General features: G+C 44.2%; 1 protein-coding gene across 1 annotated transcript in view; it reads left to right on the forward strand.

Annotated features, from left to right (window-relative positions):
* The window catches only part of MTMR12 (myotubularin related protein 12), a 70,349-nt gene that overhangs the window by 49,158 nt on the left and 8,543 nt on the right, over positions 1-12,648 (forward strand). Inside the window, exons 9-13 of the mRNA XM_023625797.2 lie at positions 4,802-4,908; positions 5,937-6,061; positions 7,527-7,605; positions 8,993-9,063; positions 11,574-11,746. Coding sequence (XP_023481565.2) covers positions 4,802-4,908; positions 5,937-6,061; positions 7,527-7,605; positions 8,993-9,063; positions 11,574-11,746 — 555 coding nt within the window. The remainder of the gene's footprint in view (positions 1-4,801; positions 4,909-5,936; positions 6,062-7,526; positions 7,606-8,992; positions 9,064-11,573; positions 11,747-12,648) is intronic.

The raw sequence follows: 12,648 nt of genomic DNA on the forward strand, positions 1-12,648 counted from the left end.
CCTAGTGGTATAGCCTATTCCACACCTAGGCTGTATGGTGCTAATGCTATGGGACCGCCGTTGTATATGTAGCCCATCGGTGACCAAAACGTCGTTATGCAGCACATGACTGTACATTGGTCATTGGGAAATATTGGTTCACTAGGTTATATAGATTGTTCAAATATTAACATATTTCCTTGTATAATATAAAAATCACATTCATTAATATCACCTCTGTGTCATCAGAGAAGTCTGTAAATATTGGGAAGCTGTCTAGCTAAAGAGGCTAGTTTTCCAAACTTCTAATTTTTGCTTGAAAGTTCACTTTTTATCCTTAGCAACAAATTGTCACTTGTTTTCCTTGAAGTGATAGGCTCACTTCATTCATTTTTATTTTTTTAAGAATAAATTTCTCCCAAATACCAAAGTCCAAACACCTGTAGTTTGTCTGTCACTCATTCTTTCAGTTCCATGGGAAAAGCCCCTAGTTTAGCTCTCAGCTTAGTCTTGTAAGTGCTTTACCTTGAGACAAACACTTACTTCAGTGCTTACTTCCCACGCCATCACACAGAATATAAAAACTAATATTAAATATTAATATGTAATGGTCAAGATTAATAAAATTAATAACTTTTAGTCCTTCCTTAAGGACCTTCTCAAGTGAAACAGTTTGCTTTTCTGTGAGTGTGTGGCAGTGAAGAATACAGTGGACCAGTGCTGTTTGCCAGCAAGGCCTTGAGTGGTGCTAAGGCACCAGCACTTTTACCCACCAGAGCTTTTGCATCAGCAGCACAAATGTCAACACAGTGAAAAAGACAAATGATATCTTAGTATTATTCTCAGACCACCTGAAAGGGTCTTGGGACCCCTTGGACCTGTAGGCTGCATTTTGATAATCTCTGTTCCAGAAGAATGAAAATGAGAGTCTTCGTCCTTCAGCCTTTCATAGATGAATCTAGGAAAAGAGGATGTGCTCTGTGGGAAAAAACAAAGATGAATTGTTTACACACGTGGGAATAGGCTGCTTCTCCACCCGGCATTGTATGAAATTTCCATACTCTGTGTTCTAGCCAGGCCTTGGGCTGGGAAGTTAGAAAATGTTCTGATGAGGAGCCAGCAACATAACTGATCGAAACTGTAGGAAGGTGTTCTCACTTTATTAGATCAGCCTTAATTGTGTGTCCTGAAAGTCGTCAGTGGAGTTTACATGAATGGACAGCAGAAAGATACTGCACAGATAGAATCTGCACGTTTACCCAGGGAACACAGAGCTCTCGAGTCACGTGAAGTTGACCAGTAGTGACATTTAGTGTATTTGCGGTGTTGTGCAGCCACCCTTGACTTTTCACCTAGTCCATTCGTCCTTGCCTTCACTTACTCCTCTTCAGGGAAGACCTGCATCATTTGTCATTTCAGTCCTACCTTGCTGCCGTCCTAGGGACTTTGACCTCCTGGGTCCTCTGCTGTTCTCCAGCCCTGAGCATGTATCTTTTTTTGCTGTAGGGCTAATGAACATTGCTATAGATATTCAAACCGAACAGCAGAGTGTACTTAATGGGATACATGAAAGCTCTGTGTTACTTTGCCTCGCTGGGCCCTTGTTCTGCTCAGCAGTCTGTTGTTTAACTCCTTTGGTTCCTGTATCGTTCTGGGGCTGCTGTAAACATTTTCTCCTTCTCTTTTAAGTTTGTGATTCCACGCTTAACCCTCTTACTGAGAGATGACCTTTCCCCTGCATCAGTGGAACCTTGGACAACTCCTCAGCTTCCTTCTACCCCAGCTTCCTTCTTTTCTACCTCCTGTTGTTTCTCTCTGTGCTCCTGTTTCCTTCATCCTGAATCTAAACCTCTGCCTGGGCTCTTCATCTTGTCTCCCCTTGCTTTGTCTGGAACTTGCTCCTGTCAGTCTTTCCTCATCCACATGTATCTTTCCATGAGTTCTGCTCACCTCTCCCTTAACCTGAAGAATCCCTTCCTTAAGAGTCAAGCTATGTTCTCTTCCCTGGACACCTGAACATAGTGAAAGAGTCTGTACTACTTGTCTCTACTTACCTCTCTACTGCTTTCTTCTTGCAACATGAGTTCTGCTCCCCCCACTCTGCTGATTGAGCCTTGCGTGGCCCCAGTTCTCCACACCATTGCTAGTTTTTCACAGTGATTATGTCCTCCCTGTTTGTCTTTTAAATTTCTCTCTTGCTTTGGAAACACTGTGCTGTCTTGGTCCTTTCACCTCTGTAATAGTTCCTTTCCTTCTTTCTTACTCTGCTTTCTAGTCTCCAGTTGTACATGTTCCCTCTTCCTTTTTCTAAATAAATGGGATTAACACACTATTTTTGTGTATTGTCAGCCATGCATATTAAGAACCCAGATTGGGCTGGCCCGATGGCACAGCAGTTAAGTTCACACATTCCGCTTCTCAGCAGCCCAGGGATCACTGGTTCAGATCCCAGGTGTGGACGTGGCACCACTTGGCACGCCATGCTGTGGCAGGTGTCCCACATATAAAGTAGAGGAAGATGGGCACAGATGTTAGCTCAGGGCCAGTCTTCCTCAGCAAAAAGAGGAGGACTGGCAGTAGTTAGCTCAGGGCTAATCTTCCTAAAAAAAAAAAGAACCCAGATAGAAATTGTACATATTACAGTAGGGGAAGATGTACTTTTTGGTAAATTCCTGTAAGAAGTCTCTCTGTGACCAAGAATTTTGCTTGTTTTCTATTGACTGTTTCAAATAGAGAATAGTAAGGGAATTACCCCTGAGTGCCTCAGTTGAGGTGAGACAGTTACGGTTGTGCCCCAAATAGAAAATGAGTTAGGGTTGAATATCACCAAGAACCAACCCTTTCTGCCCCAGGAGAGGAGATAAAAAGGATTAAGAACCCTAATTTCTTAGACCCTGTTACCCAGTCATGGCCAAAGGTGCCTCCCCCTTTATTCAAATGAGCTGCACCAACTAGAGGGCAGGACTGCTTGGGCGAAATGTGGCAGAGTGAAAACTGTGTGGTGGTTCCTGCACATTGCTTAGCATGACATTGGAAAAGCGAGTAAGAGGACAGCAAAGGGCCCTTTGATTTGTCTCAGTGTTCTAACACTTCCACCTCGTTACAAATCTTAAAGAGTCAAAGTACGACGTGGCCCCAAGTCCCAAGAGGGGAATCAGTGCTCATTTTGGCAGTTCCTGAAGCAGTTCTCTTTCCTCTGTCCTCGCTCTCTGGGCAAGCTCATCATCTCTGCCATGTCAGCTCACAGTCAGCTCCCATGTCCCAGGCTCCAGGCTTGCCTCTCCTAAGCTCATATTCCTCATCATGGATGAAGATCTCCACACAGATGTCCTACTGGCATTAGCTGCCCCACATTTCCTGCACTGATTTCATCGTCTTCCTCTTTCCACCTTTCACACTTTCTAAGTGTAGTGCAGAGAGTGTCACCTGGCTTGTGTGTTGATCTCTAATGTCCCGGCCCAGGCTGCTGCTGGCATTTCCAGCACGTGTTTATACGTTGCAGGTGGATGGCAAAAAGGTGCCCCTCTGGGCGGCAGAATTACAAAAGGTGTTTTCTTCTGTCGATTTACCTTTGAGCCAGGGCACTGGTGGGGCTTGAGCCAGTGAAGCCCTTAGCCAGGGCTTTATGGGGCACAAAGTCCACTACATTACTCACCTGCCCCAACCACCCTTTCCCTTTCCTCCATCCCAGGCTCCACTGGCGGGTGACTTGGCCCCAAGATCAGTTCTCATCTCCTTTTCTCTCTGCAAAGCAAGCAAACAAATGGAAACTCCCACTGAAGCCAGGAAAACCGCCTTGACCACCTGAAACTCTGACTTAACAGCTGTTCATATGATTTCTTCCTCCTCTGCCCTCCTTTGTTGTTCCTTGAAATTCTCTTCTGTCATTTATCACATTCTCCCTTCTATTCTCTTTGTAAACATTTTTCCCTTTTGAGAGTAGAAGCTCCTAGAAGGTAGACACTGTATCTTAGCACACTCTACCTCCTCTCACACCCTAATGTAGTGGCTTGCGTGTGCAAGTCTGGTATCAGTGTACACTGAATAGCCGACTTCCCATCCTTTCTAGTGTGAACTTTCTTTAATAACGGGAGCTCCCCCTGCGCTCTGTCCAGGTAGAGCACGGCCTCCAGAGTCAAGTCAGGCTGCTGCAGCTTTCTGTGCAACATGGGGAAGTTAGTCTCTCTCTCCAAGCCTCAGGCTCTTGATTTTTATCCCCAAATCCTCCGAGTACATAGTTGTATATTCTTTGTTGTGGGTCCTTCTAGTTGTGTCATGTGGGATGCCGCCTCAACGTGGCCTGACAAGCGGTGCCATGTCCGCGTCCAAGATCTGAACCAGTGAAAAACCTGGGCTGCCGCAGTGTAGTGCGCGAACTCAACCACTCAGCCCTGGGGCCAGCCCCAGGCTCTTGCTCTTAATACGGTTAATAATCTTACTGTCTCAGAGTGTGACTGTGAGAATTGAGTTAATTCATGTCACTTGCCTGACATCATAAGCTGCACTCCACGACAGTTACTACCCTAATAATAACAATGTTGTTGTTCCCGTCATCCAGGTTCCCAGCGCTAAAGCCAAGTTAAAAGGTGTATGTTAGACTGTAAGCGAGTCTGAGTGTGACCGCCTAGACCTGGTTTGGTTTTTTTAAGACTAACTCAGTCGTTTCATTGTGAGTGACTATTTCTTGGCTTGACAAAGTTGAATATATCCAGCCATTTCTTACTGGAGTTAGAAGTTTCCCAGTATGAATTTAAATGCAAAGCTTCCGTGTCCCCTGTTGAGTTGTGTATATTGTGTCTGGAAACCTCTGTTCCCTCTGCAGATGTGGTGTTGGTCCTGCCACAATGGATGTGCCCTTTTGAAAATGTCAGCTCTGCCCAAAGAACAGGATGACGCCGTTTTACAAGTCCAGAAGAGCTTCTTGGATGGGTCAGTACTCTTCCACATCTTGTTTTTGTTTAGATCAGTTGTTTTCTAAGAAGCAGGAAACAGTTCTTAGTAGTATATCTGATTCTGTTTACCCGCTGATAGCTTAGTGTTGGGAACACAACTTAGAGTGGTCATTTTCTTTTTAATTTTCAGTGTTTGATTACTTTTTAATGCACACAACTGCTGGAACATATTGCTCACATTTTTTTTTTTAAGGGTATGCTTTTTTTTTTCTGTGGGGAAGATTGGCCCTGAGCTAACATCTGTTGCCAGTCTCCCTCCTTGTTTTCCCATTTTCTTTTTTTCTCCTCAAAACCCGCCAGTGCCTAGTTGTACATCCTAGTTGTAGGTCCTTCTAGTTCTTCTGTGTGGGACACTGCCTCGGCATGGCTTGATGAACCGTGCTAGATCCGCACCCAGGATCGGAACCAGCGAACCCTGGGCTGCTGAAGTGGAGTTGGCGAACTTAACCACTACGCCATGGGGCCGGCCCCCAGAGTGGTCATTTTTAATTACTTTGAAAGGAGTCAGTATAACGTAATCATCAAGAATGTCAACTGCATTGTTTTAAGAGATGCACGCAGAAACATTTAGGGGGAAGTGGCATGAGGTCTGTAATGTTAACAGTTGTCAAATGTAGGTCATGGAATATATCACTGTCCTTTTCTACTTTTCTGCGTGTTTGAAATTTTCAAAATAAAAAGTGAAAGAAACTCAAAGTGGATGCATTAAAAACAGAAAAGGAGTAGACTTTGGAGTTAAATTGCCTTGGTTCACATGTGACTTGATCACTTTATAAACTTCATAATCTCGGGCCAGGAAGTTCTGCTCCACACGCCTCTGTGCCCACTTCCGTTAACTGGGAGTGTCAGTCCTGTGCTGGTTACCCTGTTGGTGAGGATTATATGGGAGGATACCTCTGGAGCTCTTCACACAGAGTTCGGCACATCGTAAGTGCTCAGGGGAAAAAGAAGCTGTTTTTAATTCACATCTGCTCTTCTAATCTCTTGTTACTTTTTGATACCTAGAGTTTACAAGACCATCCACAGGCCACCCTATGAAATTGTTAAAACTGAAGACCTATCAAGCAGCTTCCTGTCCCTGCAGGACATCCAGACCGCACACTCTAAATTCAAGCAGCTCTTTCTGATAGGTGAGGAGAACGCTGGGCCACACGGGTGAAATTTGCTGCCTTTTCCCTGGGCTCCTTAGGGTGGTGCACAGAGGCTCATGGCCATGTCGTGGAGTGGAGGATGCTAGCCAGGAGTCCGGCTGCCATTGCCACCGTCCTCCTCTCTTTTTCTCCAGGCTTTTGCCCCACTGCCCCTTCTCTAGCTGTGAACACAAAGCCACTCGCCTCTCCTCTCCTTTCCCCAGTGGTGAGCATTGGGCTTCTCCCTTTGAAAATTGTGAAGCCGTGCAATACCTAGAATCATTCCCTTGCTTGCAGTGATTTATAAAATGAATGATCAGTTTGTTTTCCTTAGCAGCTTACTGAATGGACTTTTTCCCCCAAGTGGAAATATTTTACTTTTCTGATTGAGTATATACATTTTTTAGCAATGTAAAAAATTTCAATTAATCAGAAATATACCAAGTAGAAAATGAAATATTCCCATCCCAGCCACCCCCTCTTGCCTGCCCAGGCTGCCCACTATGGATAATTTAGAACTTGAATCATATTTAATCAAGCTCAGTCACCTATTAATTCTCTTCATTTTTGAATGAGTCTTTACCCTCTGAGATTTGTCACACTTACAGGTAACTTTTCCTAACTTGGGCTTTTTAGCCTAGCAAATTCTAACTAATTTAGGATCCATTCATTCATTCAGCCAGTATTTATTGAATTTCCATTATATGCACTAACTATACTAGGCGTCGGAGATAAAGATGAATGTGACACAATGGGAAACAGAAGCGTACTCCTCTGACTAGAATACGTGATGCATGTATAAAACAGATTTATGAACAGCAGGGACTTGGCAGAGAGAGTGCTAAATTGTACTAGTTGATACAGGACTGTGATTCTCCACTTTTGTTTTCACCATCCAGGACTTAAAGGAGTATGCTGCCTTTTCATTGACTTGAGTTTGCAACTTTGAAGCTTATTAGATTTCTGTAAAATGCAGGGCTCTTTGTAGCAAGGTGGGTTGGGGGATTGTGTAGCAGTGTGCAAGGTGAAGGTGTTTGTGTGTTTAGGATTCCAGAGGAAGCCATATCTCCCCCTTAGGCCTCTGTGGCACTGGGGTGTGTCCTGTTGGGTTTTCCAGTTGTGGAACAGCAACCTGCCTGTTGACTATTTCTGCCTAAAGCATGTTATTCTCCCCGTTTGAGTTACAGGGTAGACTGTGGCTGTGTATAGATGTCACAGGGCACTTTTTATTTGAGCAATAAAAGTCTATTTTTGACTACCCCATTGTTCCAAGGGCTTATAGTTCAAAAGCCATTTCAACTGAGGTTTTGAAATGTCCTGACTTAAAATGGAGACTTGCTCCTGGATCCGCAGTTTCGGCCTAGGACCGCTCATCTGAACAGCACGGTTGAGTAGCACAGGTTTTTTATGGCAGACAAATCAGCAAATGATGATCTGACTTCTTCACTCTTTTTTCATTTTTCAGATAATAGTACCGAGTTTTGGGACACAGATATAAAATGGTTTTCCCTGTTGGAAAGTAGCAGCTGGCTTGACATAATCAGGTATTTCAAGCCATTGTTTTTGTTTTGCTCATGAATTTTATAGTTCTCTAATTCAGAGTAGTAAAGCAAAGTGACAAATGATTTAACTGTTTTATATTTCATAGTTACATATTCTTAGATCACATGTTCTATTCAGGCCTCAGCTGGATTTTGCATTTGTTATTTATTGTTTCTGTGCACATTTGATCAGAATTTGCAGACATGCTCTCTGGTCACAGAGATCTCTAGACTATAGGCATTGAAGGACCACAAAAAGGGGGCGTGGCAACCCAAAATTCTAACTGAGGCCGCAGCGCTGGCCTCCAGGGAGGATCCTGGGGATGGGGAAGGGGAGGGATGCTTGCTTTTTACTGAATACCTTTTTAGAAGAATTCTGTATCTTACATGTTTATTACCTATTTAAAGATTTTTAAAATCATGATTAATGTCAATTAGTCATTTTTGCTTTTGGAATTAGATTGAGATTCCCAGAGAACAGAATTCTATTCCTTTCCTACTTCATAGTTTGACTAGCTCCTGTCTGTTGCCATTAAACAGAGGAGAGGACAAAGGGAAGGCACAAGACAGAAATGGTCAGGGGTGAGAAATAGCTCCAGCCCTAGGGAACACCTGGAGAAAAAGAAGAATTCTTCCTTTTAGCCAGCACGGCGTTCTCTCTCAGGTCCACCAGTGAGTTTTGTGGAAAGGAGCCTCAGACCTCCAAACACTCATTAACAAATCTGTTTTGAAGAGCCTGCTACATGTCCCGTGATTTGAATATATAATTGCGAACAGTGGTACACGTTATAAGAGAAAAGGACCTTTCTTCATATGGGGCAGGCAGAGAAGGTTGAGCGTCCCTAAGCAGATGAAGGGCACCACTAGAGGCAGGAAACAGCAGGTGTGAAGCCCATAGTTACACACAAATAAAAGTTGAAGCTGCAAATAGTGGCAACATTCTCGAAGGGAATACTGTATTGAGGGAGAGACAAAAACGATTTCTAGGTATATTGGACCTTTTCAGCCACACCAACACGTTTGGCAGGTGACCTTGAATTAAACAGTATGGACATGCAGCACGGTCTCCAGACATGGGCGTTTAAGGGTCTTACTAGGACTCACCAGCAGACTCAGGTATGAGTTGTCAATAAGAATTTCTGGTTTAGAAATCACCTAGGAGCACTTTTACATCAGTTTTGGGATTCCCTTCTGAAAATTTTAAGTTTCCAATAGGCAGATGAGTGTATCTGCAGTATCTGAATAGTGTAAATGGAATTTTTCTGGAGGATTTTAGCATGAAAAAATAAAAGAAAACTGACAATCAAGTCAAACTGTCTCTAAATTTCTTATGTTTATGATACCAAACTCAGGAACTAATGCCCCTTTTTCTTGTCTCTTTCTTGTTTAGACGTTGCCTGAAAAAAGCAATAGAGATTACAGAATGTCTAGAAGCACAAAACATGAACGTTCTTCTTTTAGGTAATATATTTATAGCACAAAGGGTGTTTCCATTTTCCTTCCCTTGAGCTTCAGTTTCTGTAGATACAGCTTGATATAGCTGGAACGTCTTGGAAAAAGAAAGAACTAGTGTAGAAATCCTCCCCATTCTTCTCTACCCTGACCTTGGAATCCTTTGCGTTGGATTTCACTGTTATGGTTTAAAAATAAAATCTTCCACTTGGAACTTGGCAGACCTATTCACAACCCAAGAAGGAATTGTTTGGTATCTTTACCAAAGCTCACATTTCCTAATATTTTGAATTTTGTTTTATATTAACTCAACTTGGTTAAAGTTAAAATTTTTGGATAATCCTTTTTATATAAAGAGACTCATGGATTGTTGAATTGTTATTTTTGTATCTTTGTGTTTGACAACCCTGTGCAGTTGCCACAGAACCTTTGTGGTCTCTTATTTCCTCAGTGGGCTTGACTTGCTGTATGTGAGGACAGGGCATAAACGTTCAGAATGTGTAAAAGCAGGTGTAACCACCAGGCAACAAGGATTGTTGCTGCAGTTGGTTAGAGCTGAGCTAAAGTACTACGTCTACTGTTTAGAATATTTTAAGTATATTATAGCCCTACGCTTCAAATTAAGTCGACTATCTCGTGCTTTCATCCCCTCAAGCTTTTATCATTTCTCTGACGTGCTCCCTGACTGCTGAGGTTTAGCGTCTATGGGCAGACTGGAAAATTGTCTGCCTGTGGCTTCTGTACCACCTGACCCTGGCTCGCTGACTTTGACTTTCGTTCCTTTATTGAACACCTACCGTGTGTAGACTTTTATACTTGAGTCTTCTAGAAGTTTACAACCTAATGGGAGAGTTGGTCTGAGCATGTTATTGAAAAAGGCCTAACCAACAATGTCAGAACAGAGAACCAAGTAACTGGTGACATGGAGAGGGATAAAGGTCGGGGGTCTGAGAGGTGGAGGTCCCCAGGGCCAGACCACACTAATCACAGAGTTGCTTGAAATGAAATCCGAGTCTTTCGCTGATGTGGCTGCAATGTCCCCTCCTTCTAAATGGACTGCTGAGTTCTCTCTCATTTGAAATCGAGTTTTCTAGCCCCACTTCCTATTACCTACAGGTGTATTATTAATGCCCTTCAGGGGCAAGAAGGAAGATTCTCTTAAAAATGAAACTTGTTTCGAAAGCTGGATAGCACTAGAAAGACAGAATTAAAAATCAATTTCGTTTAAACTCATGCATTCCCGTAGTTTAGGCTTGTTTCCTGCAGGAGAAAAAGTACAAGCGTAAGCCTGGCCCCATGGTGCTCCGTGATTTCAGGGTCAGAATGAGAGTGTTAAGAGTGTTACACCTCCCTGCTTAGAATTCATTCTCAGGTTTCTCTTACTCCACTGATACCAGCACCATCATCTTCACGGACATTTTAAAATAGCTGCAAAGAGGGGCCGGCCTGGTGGCACAGCAGTTAAGTTCACATGTTCCACTTTGGCGGCCCAAGGCTCACCGGTTCGGATCCCGGGTGCGGACATAGCACCACTTGGCAAGCCATGCTGTGGTAGGCATCCCACGTATACAGTAGAGGAAGATGGGCATGGAAGTTAGCTCAGGGCCAGTCTTCCTCAGCAAAAAGAGGAGGACTGGCAGTAGATAGCTCAGGGCTAATTTTCCTCAAAAAAAAAAAAAAAAATTAATTAATTAAAAAATAGCTGCAAAGAGGAACGCCCGGGGATGGAGACCCTGACTTTTAGGATCTTAAAACTCTGGGACAAATGCCTGGGCGTAGATAGATGTTTTTATTTGCTTTCAGTCATGAGTGTTAAACACGTATGTGAGTGGAATTTTCATCGTGTGGGTTTTGTACAGTGCACTCGGGGGTGGGCATGTGGAAGTAGACCGTGGAGAGCTTCTGTAGGCCAGGCAAGGAGAAGCAGCACCTCTGCACTCTCAGACAGAGTCGGGGAGAGCCGTGGGCTGAGAACAAGAGAGCATTCTGGTGCAGTCCAGAACTAGGAAACTTTCTCCAAAGCAGAGGTCGTGGAGGAGTCGGGAGCAGAGCGCAGGGGCTCTGAGGGGAGTCTGAGCAGCAGCTGGCCTTGGACAGTGAGTTCGGTGCTGGAGACTCACACACCAGCAGAAGCGTTTTGAACTCGGTCTGGGGAGCCCAGCAGGTCACCATTATGTGTATGATCTGCCCTCATTGTGTGGCACATCTGGGCACCCACATGCTGACCGTGGCTTTGCCGTGCTGCATTTATTTATTCAGTAAGCAAATCCATATTTACTGCCAGTGTATGCTGGGACCTGTACCAGACAGGCTAGAGGCAGTTTGTCCCTCAACCTGAAAATGGGAGGTTTTCTCCCCATCGAATGGCCCTGGCCTTTAGGGAATTGGAGCTTGGCTGTCAGTAGCAGGCAGACCTTGGTGTTGGGAACTCAGTATTAACTGGGCAAGCACAAGCAGTCCTTGCAGTTTTTAACACTTTGTACCCTCCTTCCCCTTGCACTGCTGCTGCACCCTCCTAGAGGAGAACGCTTCTGACCTCTGCTGCCTCATTTCCTCTCTGGTGCAAGTGATGATGGACCCGCACTGTAGAACCAGGGTTGGTTTCCAGAGCCTCGTCCAAAAGGAGTGGATCATGGGCGGGCACTGTTTCCTGGATCGCTGCAACCATCTCCGTCAGAGTGACAAGGAGGAGGTGAGTGTCCTCAGCACAGACCGGTTCATTCATGAGGAGAAGAGGCCTTGGGGAGAAGGGCTACTGCTCACAGAGTGCACGCTGTGCGAGCTTGTGAGGAAGACTGTTCAGTTCACTGCTGGATGACGCTGAGTGCCTCAGGCAGGACTGAAACCCTTCCCGGAGGACAGGGGTATTAACAGATGCATTCAGACTGAGTCTTCTAAATTGTGTACACCAAGGGTGCATTTCAATTTCATGATGGGAGTAATATTGATTTGTAAAACTTAAATAAAAATTAACTCGGAGAGGCTCCTGTAATTTCTGTTAAGTTATTAGTCTTTGAAAAAAAAATGAATATTCAGTGTAGAAGTTTCCTACAGAAAATACATAATAACATGAAGGAAATTGTCCTTGCACATAAACCTTTTCAAAATAAAGCATAGAGTTAAGTTAATGTCCATTACCAGGGCCTTAGCAGTAGTGTGTGTGAGCTGAGCACGCAGCTTTCTCTGTCTTCTGTGTGAGTTCCTTCAGGCCTGAACCCTGAATTCTGGCACAGGAGAGTTGGCAGTATAGTTCAGTTAGTGAAAATGAACCCCCACATTGTTGTGTAGTTGTCCCGGCTATAGCTGTACAAACTCCTTTGGCTGCGATGTTAATGATTGTGGAAGGAAAAATGAAAACAGGTGAACTTTCTTTAATTAAATCAGCTGCAAAGCTACCGCAGGCTAGTAGCGTAACTGGTGGTTTTTCTTACTCCAGATAATAAGCGTGTCTGTCTGCGGTGCAGAGCAGCTTCACACAGCATGCTGTGGGGATAGAGAGCCGTGGCTCTTGCCCGTAAGGACTCCGTGTGTTCCTGGGAGACCAAGGCCCCTCTCGCTAGGTTTCTTGCAAGCCTGGTCTGTACTCATCTGTGT

The sequence above is a fragment of the Equus caballus genome, chromosome 21 (genome assembly GCF_041296265.1).
Source record: "Equus caballus isolate H_3958 breed thoroughbred chromosome 21, TB-T2T, whole genome shotgun sequence".
In the NCBI taxonomy this organism is placed as follows: Eukaryota; Metazoa; Chordata; class Mammalia; order Perissodactyla; family Equidae; genus Equus; species Equus caballus.